The 21,345-nt window shown below is 34.4% G+C and overlaps 1 protein-coding gene across 1 annotated transcript in view; it reads right to left on the bottom strand.

Annotated features, from left to right (window-relative positions):
* Positions 1-21,345, bottom strand: part of LOC110116314 (casein kinase II subunit alpha-like) — a 46,752-nt gene that overhangs the window by 10,371 nt on the left and 15,036 nt on the right. The window contains exon 4 of the mRNA XM_020849847.2: positions 4,490-4,647. Within this exon, the coding sequence (XP_020705506.1) occupies positions 4,490-4,647 (158 nt within the window). The remainder of the gene's footprint in view (positions 1-4,489; positions 4,648-21,345) is intronic.

Genomic DNA, 21,345 nt, shown 5'->3' with positions numbered 1-21,345 from the left:
TCAAGCTCAATTTGTAAACGAGTCGAACAAGAAGAAACTTTTGTTCGATCGTGTTATGCTCATTTTAGGCTTAAAATTGATAAGCAAATAAATAAATAGTATGCATAATATACTATTGATTTTATTTTTTATATTATTAATATACAGAGACTTTATTATTGAAGTTGCAACCATGATGTAGAACGGAATTGATGGCAGCCACCCAAAGAAAGAAGATACCAAGGTTCCTGTGGTGGATTTGGGGCTTGAGAGGAAGTAAACATCGAGTGGTGGCTCCTTGGCGTCTGGATAACAACTCATTTCATTCTCGAACCTTTGGACAGCACATAGAAAATCTGGGACAGCAATTTCTGATCTTCCAAAGTGCTGGACAGCAAGATATTCATGCTGGAATAAGTGGACAGCAAGCAAAATTTCAGGAAGGCAGCAGTTCGGACACTGGACAGCAATCAAACAACAGGAGCAGCACATTTGGACGTGTGGAAAGCTCTGGACAGCAGGTCCTCAAGCTTCCAATCCTGGACAGCAACTCACTTCAGGGGAAAACAAAAAATTTGGCTGAAACACGAGATGATTTCAAAAAAAAAAAAAAATCAAACGAGCCAAACACAAGCAAGCATCCAACTTTGCTTAAGCTTGGGGTAGTTAACAAACATCTCACAAAGATGATAATTTGTGAATGTGTGTATAAGATGGACATTAAAATTATTGCCACCAAATATTGATTTTCTAAATCATACGTGAATGATATGAAAGATATGCTAACCGATACAATGATCTATTTCAAAATTGATTTGAGATGTGGGTATCATCAAAAGAGAATTAAAGGTTGATTAATGCAAAACTTTCTTTGAAGTCAATGATAGATTATATGAATAATTGATGATGGATTTTGGAGTGGTTGATACACCTATTATTTTTTTGGAATATGAACTATAGTTTGAGATCTTTCGTTGACAAGTTCATTATTGTGTACTATGAAAATATTTTGATATATACTAAGATGATGGATGATCACTTACTGCATCGTAGAAAAGTTTTGAAGTTTTTAAAACTAAAAAAGTGATATTTTAATATGAAAAAAATTGTTGTTTCAAGATACAATCATGGTTTAAAATTGTACAATATGAGGCTCGCCTTTGCACAATTCCAGTAAAAAACGTCTCGATGCTTACGCCTCGAGTATTTTTTTTATGAGGCTTGCGCCTCAACTTGGTTGAGGCCCGCGTCGCCTCACTTGCATGAGGCTTACATTTCACGCTATATATATTAAAACTTACGTAAATCTTGAAGCAAATGCCCGACATTAGACTCTATGAGAGAGGAAGAAGGGAAGAAAGCAGTTCATCATAATGATGATTCAAATGAAGAACCCCTTATTGATGACAATGATGATGACTTATGAGTTCTTATGTGATATGTCATTGCTATTTATTTTTAAAAATTGGAATTATATGTTAATGAAAAAAATACTGAGATTTGGGAAAGATACAATTTTGAGTTGAACTATATTTCATGTTGTTTTGTTATTGGGATATTTTGATTTCACTTCATATCTTATGCTTTTTTATGTTTTATATTATTCATTCATTAGTATATAAAAAATTTATCATTTTCTGTTTACGCAATCTTTTGATTTTGAGGCTTACGCCTCAAAACGCCTTGAGGCTTACGCCTCGCCTCACGAATGAAAAACGCCTCAATACCCGAATACACAATTTTAAACATTGGACCCATCCTGCGGCTGGTGGAAACTCCGACTCCCTCCCATAGGGATTTCACTAACGTTCTTCCCAAAGAACCCAAGTGCAAAACGCAAATTTTTTTTATTATAATTCCATCATACCTAATACATGAGAAGGGGCCTCTATATATAGGCTTCAAAAGAAATTAAAAGACACATTTGCCCATTGGGCTTACATAAGACAAGAGGGTAAAAAGGGAAATTGCGAAACTAAATTAAAATACACTTAATAAATGAAAATAAAACAAAGTGATCTCGGTCGTCGATCTTCAGCTCCTCCTCGGATTGGCATGGACGGTTGGATGTCCGCATCAAACCATCTTAAATAATGACAAGTTCAATTAGTATCAAATAGTTTGGAAGTTTGGAATTGTACTATTTATAAACAATAAAAGTCAGCTCTTTTGCCTAGTTTAATTCTTTGCGTGGTTCAGCTTGTAACCCTAAGCCATATTGTACCGTGCAAGGTGTGAATCCTAAGGGGGTATTTTGATCACCATAAATGATTTAAAAGGTTTTTAAAAATTTTAACAGGATTCTAATCCCTAGTTGTGAGTTGTGAATGCATCTTATACTAAAAAGTTTCAATATTCAAAATTTTTAATCAAACACGAGCCATTTTTGAACAAACAATATGAAGAATAACAAAACGTATATGAACAATTTTTTAACACGAGATGATTTCAAAAAAAAAAAAAAATCAAACGAGCCAAACACAAGCAAGCATCCAACTGTGCTTAAGCTTGGGGTAGTTAACAAACATCTCACAAATATGATAATTTGTGAATGTGTGGATAAGATAGACATTAAAATTATTACCACCAAATATTGATTTTCTAAATCATGCGTGAATGATATGAAAGATATGCTAACCGATACAATGATCTTTTTCAAAATTGATTTGAGATGTGGTTATCATCAAAAGAGAATTAAAGGTTGATTAATCCAAAACTTTCTTTGAAGTCAATGATAGATTATATGAATAATTGATGATGGATTTTGGAGTGATTGATACACCTATTACTTTTTTGAAATATGAACTATAGTTTACGATCTTTCGTTGACAAGTTCATTATTGTGTACTATGAAAATATTTTGATATATGCTAAGATGATGGATGATCATTTACTGCATCGTAGAAAAGTTTTGAAGTTTTTAAAACTGAAAAAGTGACATTTTAATATGAAAAAAAAATTATTGTTTCAAGATACAATATATGATTTGTTTAGGATTTAATGCATCTAATAATATGACAAAGTTATGGAAATTAATAATGGTCAACAAATACTTGCATTCATGACATGAATATTAGTACTTTTATAGATGGCTCGTAAAAGGATTCAATGTTGTGATGGAATCAACTACAAACTGAATTTAAAAAGGAAGAATTTAAATGGATAAAATTTATTGATTGTAATTTAAACTGAAATTAAATAACTTAATAAATATATATGTGGCTAAATTGTTAGATTTTATAAAGCCTTTTTGAGATTTTGACACGGGAGGGGACCAGCTCAGCCAATTGATCCAGCAAGAGTTGGACCAGCAGCAACAATAGCGGTTTCGGCCCCCCCTGTGGGGCCCATCAAATCTATAATTCCATATGTAAGGAAAAAGATAAAGGAATTAATTAAAGGGTTTTTATTGGATTTTCTATTGTAGTTTTTCTTGGAGGCTTCCTAGCGACGTCTAGGTTGTTTGGGAGAGTCGATCTACCTCTTGCGTTGTATATCACTTGTATCTTGTTATTTCTTGTTTAAAGTATTAATACAAAATCAGCCACCGTTTCAGTTTTACTGTTGTTTTTTTATTTGTTGTTTTTGCTTTCAAAGCATATTAAATTGGTTTCCGAGTGGAATACTGGACAGGGCGCGGGCAGTTGGGGCAGGTTCGCAGGCAGCGGGGGCAGTGCAGGCAGCACATTTTAAACGGGTTTGCAGGTTGACCCGGCAACCCGTTAGGTCAACCCGAACACGACCCATTTTTCAAATGGGTCGAATTTTAGAACACGGACCCAACCTATTTTGAAATCAGGTCAAGTCAAACCCGAAATTCCTAGATCGGATTCGAGTCGGGTTTTCGTGTCGTGTCAAATATTGACACCCCTACAAGCTGGGAATGACAGATCTATACTCCCAGCTTGAGGGGGAGTGTTAAACCTCAATCTCTCATCCTCATGTTAATCCCACGACTACAAGGAGAGATCCGTGGGAAGCCCGCCTCAATCACGTTAAACACCTTCCATAGATGGACAACTGATTTAAGAAGACTAGAAGAGTTATATTTCATTATTATGTAGTTATTTGTTTTCTTATTAAATATCTTGTTTAGATCTATAAATAGGAATTGTAGTGTACAATAAAATTCAAGCTTTTCCCTCTTATTCCATTCAAATCCTCATTTGTAACATATAGTTTGAAACTCTGGTGCTAATTTTACACATTGATCTCAAGGATCATATTTGATTATCAATTGTAACATAATGATTTCATCCCACTTCTTAACATCTTTATCTCGCTTACTGCAACAACCTTCCAAAAGCTAAATTAATATCAACAAGATGACAATTATTTGATGGTATACTCAGAATTTGACCTAAATGTACAATTCATGATTTGCCAGCAAGGGTTTAGTGCTCACTGTGTGATGATAATTTATAATATAGGATAGACATTTCTCAAATTAAAATATATCATTCATTAAAAAAGTACATATCAGTGATATGAATTAAGAGAAAAAGAGAACCTCGAAGCAACTCTGACATTGTACTCCTTCCCAGGATGATAGAACTCTGCTAAACCCCAATCAATAAGACGAAGTTTTCGTTGTTCGTGATCAATCATGACATTATGAGGCTTGACATCTCGGTGCATGATGCCTTGAGAGTGACAATGTTCAAGGGCCTACAAAAGTACCTGAAAAACTTAATCAAATTTAACAGAATCTAAACTTCAAATCTTAAGTAGAATAGCAATAGAAAACACACTAGTACAAAGAACAGTCTGGTCATGTTACAGTAAAAGAAATTAACAACATTTAGTAGAATATGATCTGTGAAAACGTATGATCACAAAAAATGATAGACCTAGTAACAGATTATACATATAAAACAGCAAGTACATTTCAAAAAGCATGACAGAACTTGAAAGAAAACCATAGCAGTGATAATGTTCAATTTGAATAGAACTGTAAGGAAAAAAAAGTACAATCAAAAAGTATTTTCTCTACAAAATTAGTCATGACAAGTGATACCTAAAGCGAGGGCCAAGCTACGTTTTTCAGCAGAGATTTTTTGCAGTGCATTTCCATAACGACAAATGAGTCAATGAAGTTAAAAAAATCCCTAATAGGCATAAAAATATAAGGAGCAATCTAAATAATTTGAACCATGAAAAGAGATGATGTCAGAGCACTACTAGCGTATCGCTCAACCAAACAAAAATATATATATGAAGTTCATATGTTCCTAATTTCTGTAGTTCAACAAACCTCAGCTGTCACATAAAAAATAAAGTGGACATTACAAAACTACGGAAAAAAAACACTTAATTCAAAATAGACTTATGCAATGGACGGGCAAACTAATGAACCCGACTGAAATGGAAAAAAAAAATTGACCATTAAAAGCTGGAGCTTGAAGGCACTTTACTCTAAGCAGAGAGTCTTGAGGAGTTCCTGCCCTGATTTTATAAAAAAACCAATCATTCATAATAGCACATTCAATCATGTCTTCGCTCTCCGCTCAAATCACAACTTCACTTCCCACTCTGCAATCATGCCGCAAAATTATCTATTACACCTAAATTTGCTTATTGACCTAGTTAGTGTTAATAAAAGTTATGTAGCACACATACTATTTAATGATCATCTTCTTAAATGAAACCTTGTTGTGACCATATTGTTTCATTGTTAGTAAACAATCAAAACAAATAAACAATTCACATATCATACTTCAATAAAAACAGGAATTATATTTTGGACCAAGTAAAAATAAGTCAAATAATAGTAAAAAAATGACTTTTTTTTTCACAACAACAACAACAAGCCTTTATTTCATTATGTGGGGTCGGCTACATAAGTCCTTTTTCTCCATTGTGTCATGTTAAGAGTCAAATGCTCATCTAAATCTAAAGAATGCTTGCTCATTTCTAATATTTTCTAACCAAGTCTTTTTAGGTCTACCTCTACATTTCTTAACATAAGTCAAATCTAATACATCTACTTTCCTAATTGGGTCATTAGAAGGCCGCCGTTTTATGTGACCAAACCATCTAAGGCGACTCTTCTAATCTTATTTTCCACTGGAGCTACTCCAACCTTTTCACATATGTACTCATTTCATATCCTATCTCTAAGAGTAAAGCCACTCATCCACCTTGAGCATCCTCATCTATGCAACACTTAACTTCATATTATGTTTCTCATTTAATGGCCAACATTTTGCACCATAAAGCATTGCAAGTCTCACTACAATCTTATAGAAATTTCCCTTAAGTTTGAGAGGATATTTCTATCACACAACATTCCCACAACACGACCAACATGCTATTATAAATTAGAAAACCTCTTAAAGATAAATCAAGAATACAAAGAGATATTCTCGTATATGAATAAGCATATTTAATCATAAATCTTTGATGAAAACAACTGAGCTGTTATTTAAGCCCTGATATGTCAAAAAAAAAAACTCAATAAACTTTAAATATCGAAATCATTTTATAGTTAAAAATGTGTAAAGGCATGATGGTCAAAATAAAGAACAAATTCTCTAAGCAACATAAGATGCCCCTAGACCAAATAAATCATAACATGAATCTTGTGCTTTGTCACATTTCAGAAGATATGGAGTTTTTTTTTTTTTTTTTTTAAGAAATGCAAATTGCATTAAAACAGGATAAAAAAAATCCTTTAACTCTTTATGAAGGACAAAAGTGAAACCCAACTATATTAAATGAACATTTCGGTCCCTCAATTCCTTAAAAGAGGAACTAAAACAGTCCCATCAAAGATTTATTTTGATTCATCTTTAAGGAGTTAAGAGACCAAAATGGTTCTTTAATATAATTGGGGACAATTTTGATCCTTCATTAAAAGTCAAGGGACCATTGTGGTCATTTTCTCAACTAAATAATAAAATGTAAGAAAATCACAAAATTGGATTTGAATTTGCAAATTCAAAGGCCATCAATTTAAACTAGAATTTATTTTGTTAATGTAAACTTAAAATAAGAGAAAGCCATGCCAAAAGATTATTTAACAACCACTCAAATCAATAAAATTAGGTGAAAATTTTAAAACAAACAAAAATCACAAATCAATAAAGATTAATGCGGCAAAAAAGAAACATATAGAAGATTTGACTAAAATCAACCATGCTTGCGAACCAATTACAAATGTTTATAAGAACAAAATAAGAATTCAACAAGCGAAAAACCAAGCCTTGCACTAACGCAAGGAGAAAACTTTACCTAAATATTGATAATGCATGTACATCACACTGAAACTAGGGTTGTCAATATTCGACACGGCTCGAAACCCGACCCAGATACGACACGGAAAAATCTGTGTTCGAGTCGACCCGGGTAACAAACGGGTCGTGTTCGGATTAGAGAATCTGACCCGGTTTGGGTTTCGGGACGTGTTCAGGTCAACATGTAAACACGAAGTTGACCCAATTTCAACCCGTTACAGCCAGCTCGGCCGCTCGAGTTCGCCGCTTCGCCCAAATAGACGGAACCGTGGAATTAGGTTAACTGATCACTCAGTGGGTCAAGCCTTAAATTACTTATCCCATTCAGTCATTCGATTCGAGACTTCTAGTTCGCCACTTCGCCTTTCCTCTGCGGCTCTACGTGCTGGAGGCCCTTGCCCTATTTTTCCGCTTTTCCTCTGCCTTCTCCGTGATTTAGCGGTTGTTGTTGGATCGATTTCTCAAGAATCGTAGGTGATGAATTCTGAATTCAAGTCTCCTTCTCCCCTTGAAGTCTCGTTCTCTCCCCATGTCGTCATATATGGAGAACCGGAATTCCTTTTGATCTTTTTGATATAATGTGGTGATAGGATGATTGCTTGGCAAATGGCAAGATATGTACTCTTTATTATGAATTTTCAGATTTAACAATATTTTATTTTCCTTTTTGAGGTTCTCAAGCCGAAACCCTAAGTGATGCTTTCGTGATTAGCAAACCCTAGAGATGGTTTATCACTTATTTTCTTTATTCTTTACTGATTTTAAAGATTTTATTTATGTATGATTACATGATTAACAATATTTGAGTTTAACCGAAATCGCTTTCACCCTTTGTCGCTCTGTTCATGTTCGTAGTCGTTATGTAATTGATTTCTTAATTGATTTTACGCTTTTAGCTATGTTTAAGACTTTAAGTTATTTCTTGTGGACTGTGGAGCGACCTGTAGTCGTGTGTTGTGTCGTTGTGGTCATGTGGAGTTACCTGTAGGCTGTAGCCTTGGGCTTTTAGCTAAACCATTTAAATGCTATTTAATGTAATAATGTTGTTATTGTCATAATTTTTTTATATATTGTCGTTGTTGGAGGGTGGAGTCATGTATTAGTTTGTGATTGAATAGTTTTTTCTATAATGTTGTTGTTGAATAGATGGAGGATTCTAACACAGTGGTAGAAAATACTCCATTCATTGAGAATGTGCAAGTAGGAAATGCTCTTATTTTAGTTGACATTGAAAATGATGATGATGATTTGTGTAATATTAATGAAAAAGATGGAGATGACCTGTCTTCCACTAAGAAAAGATGAAGAATGTGTTCAACAGTTTGGGGTTATTATGAGATGTTACCCCTTCCAAGTGATGGCAAGCAGAGATTTAAATGTAGAAAATGTGGGGCAATATATTAGTGTGATAGCAAGTATGGCATTAGCAATTTAAGATGTCATATACAAAATTGTAAAAAAAGAGACTCGTGACATTGGCAACTTATTCTACAGTCAAATGCTACTTCGACTATCTCTATGACTGAATCTACGTTTGACATTCATGAGTTTTGTGAGTTATTCACTGCATGCATAATCATGAATGATCTTCCTTTTCAGTGTGTTGAATGGTCTGGTCTTCATTCATTGTCGCATTATCTCCGTCGTGATCTGCAAATAGTATCTAGAAACACTGCTAGAAGTGATTGCAAAAAGATGTTTAATAAAGAGAAATGTCTTCTTCAAAGGAGATTCTAAAATGTAGCAGTAGAGTTTCATTGACTTCTGACTTATGAACATCAATTAATACATATGGGTTCATTTGCTTGACTGCACATTTCATTGATAACAACTGATTGTTGCAAAACAAAAAAAAGGTTTTATGCCACCACCACATGATGGTATTGCTTTGTGTGAGAAGCTTCACTATTTTTTAACTGAATGGAAAATTCATAATAGAATATTCAGTACAACTCTCGACAATACTTCAGCTAACAATGTTTCTGTTGAATTCTTAAGAAACAAATTAAATTTGCATGGTGCACTGTTGTGTGAGGGTGAATTTTTCCATATAAGATGTTGTGCTCATGTGAATCTTATCGTGTAAGAGGGATTGAAGGAGGTTGATATCTCTATTCTTAATGTTAGAGAAAGTATAAAATATGTGAAAGGTTCACAAGCTAGAAAAAAAAAAATTGGAATGTGTCAAACAAAGTTATCTTGGCTCAAAGAAAGGATTAAGACAAGATATGCCTACAAGGTGGAATTCGATATTCATTATGCTTGATTCAGCTATTTATTACAAACGTGCCTTCCAATATTTGGAACTACTTGACTCTAACTTCAAAACTTGTCCTAGTAATACTGAATGGGATATGTTGGAGAATATTTGCAAGTTTCTAGCTCCTTTTTATGAGATTACTTGTACATTCTCAGGCACTAAGTATCCTACTTCAAATTTGTTCTTCCCTTGTGTATCTACGACTTATGCAGCACTTAAGCATGAATGGTCTTATGGTATTGAGTACATCAGAAATATTGCAACAAAGATGTTAGTAAATTTTGAGAAGTAATGGTTTGATTTCTGTGATATCTTGGCAATAGCGGTTATCTTGGATCTTTGGTACAAATTCACATTTGTTGAATAATGTTATAAAAAATTATATGGAGGTGATTACATAACTGAAACAAAGAAGGTTAGGGATAAGATATTTGCATTATTTTCAAACTATGAGAAGGTGGACCGACAAACCGTCGATGAGCAGTCCTCATTATCCTCAGTTAGCTCTCAAGTTGATAGCTCAAAGACTTTTCCTCCAATTATAAAATCACAGTTTCTTCAGGTAATATTATTTCTCATTCATTTAATAAACATTAGTAACTTTTCATTAACTTACTTTGTACATTTATGGTGGCATTCATAACTAGGATTATGACTCATTTGAAGAGGAAATTACTATGGCTAAGAAGTCACAACTTGAAATGTATCTTGAAGAACAAAAAATTGATAGGAAGGTTAAGTTAGACATATTACATTTTTAGAAAGGTAACCAATACAGGTATCGTGAAATGGCCGCTATGGCTAGAGATGTTTTATGCATTCTCATTTCCATAGTTGCTTCATAAAGTGCATTCAGTAATAGTGGTAGAATTTTGGATCAATATAGAAGTGCTTTAAAACCTGACATTGTTGAAGCCTTAGTGTGCAGTAAAGATTGGTTATATGGAGATAATGGTAAATGTTCTAAATATTTACATCAACTTCTTTCTAACTTCATGTTAAAAGTATATTAGTTTTTTTTTGTAGTTATGAATGATCCAGAACTTGAGGGTGTAACTAAGGACATCATAAACTTAGGTATTATATAAACTGGCAGCGAAGATGCCAAATGTTCAGCTAATAGAGTTGCCTAGTTGGTGTTGCGGAGTTGGGAGGAACTTTTATTATGTTTTTTTAAATGAAATGCATCTTCTTCTGCTAACAATGAACTGCTTGTTGAGTTGTTGTTCTGGCCTGGATGGTCACTGGTTGGCGGTTGATGCAACCTATTATCTTTTTTGGACATTTTTGGTATATGTCTATGCTGTTTTTAAACATCTGCTAGGTTGGCTCATGGTTGTTTCCCGAAATGGTGGGTGGTTGGTTGTTGCCTTGTTGGGTGCTGTCACTGTTGCATGAATTTTGTATCTTGTCATTAAGACATTAACCTTGTTGGTTGTTACCTGGTTGGTTGTTGCCTTGTTGGGTGTAGTCACTGTTGGTTAGCTCATGGCTGGTTACCCTGTTGTTGTTGCTATTGTATTTTCTGATTTCTGATTCTCTATTTCTCTAGCATGAGGTTGCTGGTTGCTTATAATCTAATATTCTAAAGCCTAATGAACTAATCTTTTTGATGAATTAAGGTGAAGGCTAAAGGGTATAACTATGAAAGCTCAAGCAATGATGAAAAACCTTATAAACAGAAAGTGATAGCCGTCGTGTGTTGGTTAATACTATTGCAATCGGGTGGCATTTGCGTTAGCTAAATGCCTAAATTCAAGAGCAGATACTTTATTAATTCATTAAGTTTAATGCAAACTACCGCCTTGGATGGTAATAGTTAGAAAAATCAAATATGTTGGAGACTAAAAAGTAGCTAAATGTGTTGGAGATTTAGAGGGTTTACCTGAGCTATTCAAATAAAACTTTCTAGTTATAAAATTATGCAATCTCATTATTTGGAATTTTATCATTTCTATTTGTTTATTACTTTTAAGCTTTAAGTGTTTATTGTTTAACCATTTTTATTTTGCTGCTAATTCAAGTTGAAAAAATGTTATGTTATCTTCATTCTTCAAGGGTTCAAGAATCAAGATGAAGTGTAGGCGTGTAGCTGGTATAAGAACTAAGAAATGTAATTTAAGTTTGTTTGTAAATTATTTAGTTTGTAGTTTGAAATTTGTAATCAATGTAAATTGCCAAATTAAAAATTTAAAGTAATTTTTCACTGTTGTGTTGCTCTGATTTCTTCAATATAATTTATTTATTGGCAAATTAATTTTTCAAAGTATAAAATTTTCATGCATTTAAGATTTCAGTGTCGGGTCGTGTTGACCCGAACCCGATCATGGTCGGGTTAGGGTTCGGAGAATCAACCCGAAACTTGATTCGGGTGTGTCTGGTTCGGGTCAGAGACAGCCGGGTCAAATTCGGGTCTGACCCGAACACGACCCGTCGACACGAATTGACAGCCCTAACTGAAACCACCAAAATCCACAAATCAATTAAAATTGATGCTGCAACAAGAAACCCATAAAGATTTGACTAAAATTAAACATAATTGCTAACCAATTACAAATGTGTAAAAGAACAAAATAAGAATTCAACAAGCGAAAAACAAAGCACACCCAATATTCGACATAATATGAATTTTTTATCAAGCCAAAAGTTCAAAATCATGTCTCAAATTACTTTATTTATAAACATCCTCAAGTATTCCTAATTCAACAATTTTCAAACCCTTAAAATAAAATAAAAAAATTCTTAAGTGTCACCAGAACTGCTAGGCAATGTAATTGCATGACTAGCAACACAATAGAAAACATGCACATAATCCATAAAAGATCAATTCCGATTCAAACCGCAAAAAGAAATCCGTATAAGATTTGAATAAAATCAAGCATACTTGCAAACCAATTATAAATAATGCTAAAGAACAAGTTAAGAATTCACCCAGCAAAAAATCATGCCTCAAGCTAGTGCAACAAGATAACTTTCTCAAGATATTGATAATCGCTTGTACGCCGCTAGTGGTCAAAATAGACTTTCGGGTCAGGTTTGGGTCCAACATGAAAATGACCCACTGTCATCTGACCCAACCCAAACCCAACCCGTTTAAGTAAACAGGTCCTAGACCTAGACCAGAACCTGACTCGATTCAAACTCGGGTCAACCTGACACAATACACAACATGTTATTTTTATTTTATTTTTTGTTAATTCCAATAATCCATTTCGCACGCTTCTTTGGCCAACTCCCCGCTCAATTGTTCACTTTTGCCCTCTTTCCCGCCTTTCTTCCATTTCGCACGCTTCTTCGACCAAATCCCGTAAATCTGCTTCTGCTTGCTAGGCCCACCACTTTCTCGCATTTCCGCTTTCACTCATAGCGCACTAAGCCACAGATCTGAATGGCCAAGTGACAAACCGAAACGGCGAATGAAAGTACGAAAGAAAATCCTGCATTCCCGCCTCCCATCCTATCTCCCTGCCTCTCCCCTTTTGGATTTCACGTGCTTCTTTAGCCAAATCCGTAAATCGGTCGGATCCAGGTCAAAATCGAGTTGATTTTGGGTTGGCAAGTTGATCTGGAACCAACCCGTTTATTAAATGAGTAGGATTTTCAAACCCGAATTTGACCCGATTGATAAATGAGTCAACCAAAACCAAGAATTTTAGGGTTGGAACTGGGTTTTTGACACCCCTATACACCTCACTTGAAAAATTCAATATCCAATATGTAAGCCCAAAAGAATTTGAATTTTATTAAGCCAAAAGTTCCTGCATCATGCCTAAATTATTTTATTTACAAACTTCCTCAAGTTTTCTTTGCCCGACAATTTTTAAACTATCCAACAACAACAAAATCAAGCCTTTATCCCAATATGTGGGGTCGGCTACATTAATCATTTTTCTCCATTGTCCTATTAATAACACAATATATTAAAGGATTTATGTCATGATTATTCGACAAATTTTATGTTGACTATCGACCACCTAACATAACTCTCCACTTTTCTCATCCAGGACTTGAGACCTGGAATGATAGTTTTACGCTGATAATTTTCAAACATTTAAAATCACAAAAAATTTTAAACCTTCATTGACACTGCTAGCCATTATAATCGCATATATAGCAGCGTAAGAGAAGATGTACATGTAATCCATAAAGAACACAAAACTTAGCAAACAAATAGCGAAAATGGATAAAACACCACAGGAACTAACATCATTTTCATGCTATCAGAATCAATCAACGGCACCAACTACCCAAACTGCTAGTGATTGAACTCTATTGTAAGGATTAACCAGAAGAATTGAACAAAGAAAAAAAAACAACTTTAAAAAGCAATGAACAAACAACAAGCAATGAGGATAGAACTAGTGAATTCAGTGCATAACTAGTTAACCCAGTAGCAAGCTAATGCCTCGATGACTAAACCAACCAACAAAGCAATCAAGCCAAAGAATTCAAAAAATAGAGAGCACAACTTGATCTCATAAAACTACATCATCACAGGCATGCTTTCAAATAAGATGAAAACATCAAAACTACAAACGACAAAATATAGCAAGTAAAAATTAGCCCATAGAGTATCAACCTATTAATTTGCTTATTGTAGCACATCATATTTGCAGTTGTGATAAGTATAAACCTTCAAATCCATATCAAATATATTCACCTTAAAAAAACTAGTTCCAATAAGTTCAGTATTTAATTCGACAAGCAAATCACAAAATAAATGTTGCATTTCTAGCACTGTAATCTAAGAATCATTATAAACAGGTCTATCACGTTAATGCACAAGATACATTATAAACACATCAATAGTAGACACAATTTCATCATTAAATACAACTTCAAGAACAAATAATGAAAAATTGTCTACCGAAGTACTAGAAGTGAATTCACAAGGAGTTGCTAAAAAAGAAGAATTAATTACATTGAAATCATGTTCATGGAATAAAGTCAAAAAAACAGTATGTTGAAGGTTGAATTAATGTCATAGCTTCTCAATCATGCTTCATTAAATTTTGTGGTAATCCTGTTACAAATCCCAAATTTAAATCCTCCTAGCTCTTATGGAATAAGCAAAGGTATATAAAGCCCCTTTTTTTTCCTTTCCCCTTAATAGTTTGAAAAATTTTATATTATGAAACTATGAGCTTACAACTAGGCCAGTAATATCATCAATCATGACCAATGACTAGTATATCCCAAAATGCCCCACAACACCACCAACATATAAATACTACAACAACAACAAGCCTTTATCCCATTATGTGGGGTTGGCTACATAAGTCCTTTTTCTCCATTGTGTCATGTTAAGAGTCAAATGCTCATCTAAATCTAATAAAGAAAGCTCATTTCTAATATTTTCTAACCAAGTCTTTTTAGGTCTACCTCTACCTTTCTTAACATAAGTCAAATCTAATACATATACTTTCCTAATCAGGTCATCAGAAGGCCGCCGTTTTATGTGACCAAACCATCTAAGGCGACTCTTCTAATCTTATTTTCCACTGGAGCTACTCCAACCTTTTCACATATGTATTCATTTCATATCCTATCTCTAAGAGTAAAGCCACTCATCCACCTTGAGCATTCGCATCTGTGCAACACTTAACTTCATATTATGTTTCTCATTTAATGGCCAACATTTTGCACCATAAAGCATTGCAAGTCTCACTACAATCTTATAGAAATTTCCCTTAAGTTTGAGAGGATTTTTCTATCACACAATAAGCCCGATGCATTCCTCCACTTCAACCATCCAACTTGAATTCTATCGATAATATCCCCATCAATTTCATCATCATTATGAACAATAGATTCAATATATCTAAAATTTGTACTCTTATTAATGATTTGATCGCCCAAAATCGTAATCCCCTCACTAGGTCTATTGCTACTAAAATTGCACTCTATATATTCATTTTTAGATCTACTCAAGAGAAAACCTTTAGACTCTAAAGTTGACCTCCATAATTCAAGTTTACCTTCAACTCTCTCTCTAGTCTTATCAACAAGAAGAATATCATCAGAGAAAAGCATACACCAAGGTACATCCTCTTACAAATGTCTAGTGAGAACATCCATGACTAAAGCAAAAAGATATGGACTTGAGGCAGATCCTTGATGTAATCCAACCAAAATAGGAAAATACTTGGTCAAACCACCTTGTGTTTGAACACAAGTAATAGCTCCTGCATACATATCTTTAATGATTTGAATATAAGCATTATTAACTCCTTTCTTTTCAAGAACTCTCCATAGCAATTCTCTTGGAACTTTATCAAATGCTTTCTCTAAATCAATAAATATCATATGTAGATCCTCCTTATTCTCTCTATATTTCTCCATCAAACCTCTCAATAAATGTATGACCTCCATAGTAGACCTACCCGGCATGAATCAAAATTGATTTTGAAAAACATTAGTATCACACCGCAACCTACGCTCCATAACTCGCTCCCATAGTTTTAAAGTATGACACATTAACTTAATTCCTCTCTAATTCACACACTCATGTGCATCACCTTTATTCTTAACAATAAGAATTAACACACTCATTCTCCACTGATCTGACATCTTTGTAGTCTTCAAAACGGTATTAAAAAATTTAGTAAGCCAAGAAATTCCTTCATCTTCAAATCAGTATTAAAAAGATCACAAATGGTGTCATAAAGCAAAATTTCTTCAAATTTCAAATGCAACTTATTTGCTTGTAAAACACCAAAACTTTTCATAGATGAACAAAATGATCATCTCTTATCTTGTTAATCATCAAAATATCATCTAAGTAGGCAACAAAATTTTCCAATGAAAGATCGCAGAACACAACGCACCATTTGCATAAAAATACTATCAACCTAAAGGTGCCACTAACCATTCATATTAACTGTGTTCAATTTTAAAAGCAAATTTTCAATCAACAATCTCTCTAATTCTCACTTAATGATTATCACCCTAAAAAACAGTTCTAGAAAAATCATAGCACTAGCTATCATATCTACTATGCATCTAAGGTATAAGAAATATATATTTTATGGTAACATTACCAATTGGTCAAATAAGATGCAAAATAGATGAAACATAGAAATAAGAAAAGTTTACCCATTGATTAAACTGATGGTGTAATCATAAGCTATCAAATTGATGCAAAATAGCTGAAGGGACTAGGGTTTCTTGATGCAAATGAACTACGAATCACAAACTAAAGAACAATAAATACAGAAAAAATTTCTTAGATGAAACATAGAAATAAGAAAAGTTTAGCCATTGATTAAACTTAAGAAATGGACAAGAAATTCATAACACAAAAAATCAAGAATAAATTGAATTTTTTCCTCAAGCCAAAATCCTACTTGTAATAAATTTGATCTAAGTCAAGAATTTTGAAACACGAATAAATAAATATTAAAGAATAATTGATAAAAGAAAAAGTTAATGATCTAGAGAAAATTTAGGCCGCATTCAATAAAAAGAGATAACTCACCCAAGATGTTATCTATTGCACTTGAATGAATCCCAGAAGTACGGGTGTCAATTCCGGTCAACGGGACGGGTTCGGGTCAAATCCGACTTGACTCGGCCGTAAACGGGTTGACACTAACCCGATTTGGTTTTGTAGACGGGTCAGGTTTGTCAACCCGGACCCGACCTGTGCGGGTTACCGGGTTGACCCGACCCGACCCGCAAGAGCTAGGGCCTAAAATGATACCGGAGCGACGAAGCGTGCCTGTGACACTTCGAGCGCATTCAACGTAGTGCGGCTCCGCGGTTCGACGCGAGAGCTAGAGCGAGTCGGCGAGATCGGAGACTAGGCGACGCAGATGCGACTACGCGAGGCGGGTCAACTGGGCGAGATTGCGGTTGCGACTACGAGAGGTGGGACGACCAATGCGGCTCCGTCGCTCCGCGGTTTGACAGCCAACGCGAGGGCCAGTTGATGCGAGACTACGGAGTGTTGTGGCAGATGCGACTATGCAGGGCCGGTAACGCCATGTGGTACTTGGCAGCCGAGTCAATTTTGGGTTAGCGGGTTGACCTGGACCCGACCCATTTTAAAACAGGTCAAAATTTGAAACCTGAACCCGACCCGTTTGTTAAACGGGTCAACCCTAACCCGGATTTTCCGTGTCGGGTTTGGGTCAGGTTGTCAAGTCGGGTCAATAATTGACAACCCCAAGATTGAAAGAAAAATAATACAATTTTATTGTTCAAAAGTTGGATATTTACATTCCTAAGATTTTGCATTTATAAATATTTGATATCCATAAGTCATTTGCCTCTGATATTCGGTTGGCTTATATATACACAAAAATTGCAGAATCAAAAGAAGCTGAAATATTGGAATCAAAATAAGAGAAATAGCACGTGAATAGCTGTAGAAAGCAACAAAAGGATACACACCACCAAGGCTATATGAAATAGGTTATAATTCTTCAGCCAAATCTATGCTACAAAGATCACACAACACTTAACACCAACCCAAAAGAATCGGCTATCAACACTGCAACATAACTACAAGATAAATAGCTCGCCAAATAGCTAACCAATCAAAATAAGAGAAACAGCACGTGAATAGCTGTAGAAAGCAACAAAAGGATACACACCACCAAGGCTATATGAAATCTCTTACAATTCTTCAGCCAAAACTATGCTACAGAGATCATATAACACTTTCACCAACCCAAACGAATCGGCTAGCAACAGAACTTAAAAATAAATAGCTCACTAAATAGCTAACCAATCAGTTCATTGAAATAGTTAACAAGCCCTAACCAACTACTTAAGCCCAAAACAAAAAAACCGGAGGTGACTTAAAAATTAGTTAATCATAAAAACATAGGACAAACCTAATTCTAATGGTCACGTCATCACAAGCATGTTCCAAATAAAAAATAAAATAAAAAAAGCATGTTCCAAATAAACTAGAATATCCTAAAAAAGCTAAAATTGAAAAAGAAATAAAACTAGAAAATCTTGCTCAACTGATCATTTAAGGATCAACATTTTTGGCGAGTATAATTTCGCAAATTCCATTAAGAAGGTTTGTTCTCATTAAAAGGCCACATTTGAGCTTTCATGGCTTCATGTGGCAGTATAGAAAGATGGTCAATTGCCTTTAATAAGGGATCCAATAAGCATAAAGGGTTGTGTGGGTTGAGGGCGTATTTATTCCTAACTTCAAATTACTTGTTAGGTCCTCACACTGTAGATGAAGATTAATACAGACAAAAAAGATATTTACTATGAGCACTTCAAATAAATAAGTCAATGCTATCCCATCTTCTTTTCATTAAGGTCCATGTATCTTCCATGACCTTTCAAAATACCCATGAGAATTGTTTGGTCCTTGAACCTTTAGAAAGAGGATTCTTCCTTACCCTTTTATATGACTGGATGTCTAACGCAATCCCAAAATAATGAAGAGAGGGAAGAAGCCCTTAAGTTGCTCGATGTTCTTTGAATTGATAAGTAAAGCCTACCCATGCTCAACTAACTCGATTGTTTGTGATATAATAATCTTGAATCTTTAGATGTTTAACTTATGGTATGCTTATGAAATGAAGAAAAATCATTATCATTCTTCTCTCATGCTATGCAAATCATGAAATTCATACTAAAAAAATTTAATATGTAAAAGAATATGATAAAAATGCATGACTCCTACATTCATCTCAACTCTAAAGATTCATCAACGATGTGACTACAGCCTTCCACTCTTCAAAAAGTACTTCAAAACTACTTTAATTTAATTAAACAAACTTGTATGTCTAATTACCATACATTGAGAGACTATCCCAACACTTTTATCAAATTATATTGAAATCACTATTTGAAGAATTGAATATGAAAAAAAATACAATACAACAATAACAACATCAAGCCTTTATCCCACTATATGGGGATGGGAATAAATACAATAAATAATGAAAATTCATGGAGAAATATCAAGCTCCTTGAAGCATTAAAAAAGACTATGATTCTTAAATTTGATCTAAATATAAGAAAATTAACAAAATATATTGAGAGGGAATATCTGTTAAAGAGCCGAGTTTAAAAATGAGGCAAATAACAAAAAAATGCTATTACGATTGCAATAAATCACAACCCTAACAGTACAGATTAAATTAAAACATACAACATTTGCCAAATTAAATTCATGTGCATTAAAACTTAAGAAGATAAAATTTCAAATCATATGCCAAACTCAATTGCCATGTGACTTTCAAAGCTTTGAACCAAGAAAAAAAAATTCTGAAGTTGACATAAAGAATCTAACTAAAGCCCAAGGTTTAAAATTGCGTAATTAAGCCTCGAGGCGGTTTTCGTCCGTGAGGCGAGGCGTAAGCCTCGAGGCGGTGTGAGGCGTGGACGCAGAATTGCGTTAATGAGAATTTAAGGGTTTTAGCAGATAAATAAAATTGTGCTCATTTCTTTGCCTCCAACCATGTTTCCTAAAGCAAAAATCCAAAAACACACAAAAAAAATCAAAAACCCTAGATTTTCTTTCACTTGAAAAATCTAACCCTAAACTAAAAAAAATACCTAAAATCGATTGTGGAGTACTCCTAGAGGGCGGCCAGACACTTCAAGTTCGCCGGAGAGAGGCGGCGTCGGCGGGAGAGGTGGCGGGAAGGGAAGTCGACGGTGTGGGAACCCCTCTGTTTCACAAACACAGGCTGCGGGAAGGAAAATTTTGGGATAACCTGGAAGCCGTGCGGGATTAAGGGGAGAAAATGCTTCATTTTAAGTGGGTGGGGCCGGTTCTATGAGGCGTACGCCTCACCCAGAATTGCACAATTGCGCCTCTGAGGCTCGCCTCAGACCAAGTGAGGCGTACGCCTCTGCCAGGAGAGGAATTGCATAAGCCTCGAGGCGTTTTTGGGTCAAATTGCGCAGAGGCGCGCCTCTTATTGCGCAAATTTAAACAGAGCTCAAGCCTGCACAACATATTTGACAAAAGAGCTAGAGGCTACATTTTTTTTTCAAAAAGCATTACAATGAGTTTTCTTCAATTACACTAAATATTCATATTGTGTTGTGGTTTAAAGCACCAAGCCACCAACCACTTAGTGATATGGCTTTAATCTCTAAAATAGAGGTCAGAGGTTCGAATGTTCCAAGAAAAAAGGAAAAGTTTAAACTAATGTATTACAAAATTTTTTAATAAGCAAATCTTTTCAATTTTCATTTGAATTTCCAACCTTCATCTAACCATGTAAGGTAGGCTTAATGAATTATCATTCCATTTATTCTAACCATATAAGGTAGGTATTAACTTTATATTTTGTGTAAATATTTTGGTATGACTCCGAGACATCTCAAATTTTGGCTATGAACTTTCCACATTGAATTAAATCATTCTTCTAATTAAGGCAACATCTAACCTCCATTATATCTGCCCAAACAACTAAATACTACCTTAACTTCAAAAAGGATACTCCCATTAATCATTTGTCATCAATCCTTCCAAGTTTTATCATGCATCCATCTTAGCATTTCCATTTCTCCAAAAAACAACTTGATTATTAGATACATTTTTATCATCAAACACTCCATATAGTCTATCAAGCACCATTGCAGTTGTACAAAAAATATATTTAAGCTTCCATAATATTCTCTTATTACAAAAAAACTCAAACAAATTTTTCATATTAAACATAATATTAAACGGCATATGTCCTCATATGTACCAGTGTTTTTTCCAATAAAGGTTGAAGAATACTTAAACCTAGCTTATTCAAAATCTTTATCATACTAATTTAAATGCCCCCTTTAAAAACTATCTCCATTATTCTAAATTTTCACTTATTTCAACAAAGTACTCATCTATTAATAGAATTGTCTTATGCAAATAGCATACACCAAGGAACACATTTT

The sequence above is a fragment of the Dendrobium catenatum genome, unplaced genomic scaffold (assembly GCF_001605985.2).
Source record: "Dendrobium catenatum unplaced genomic scaffold, ASM160598v2 fragScaff_scaffold_601, whole genome shotgun sequence".
Lineage (NCBI taxonomy): Eukaryota > Viridiplantae > Streptophyta > Magnoliopsida > Asparagales > Orchidaceae > Dendrobium > Dendrobium catenatum.
This window is presented reverse-complemented; position numbering and strand designations above follow the sequence as displayed.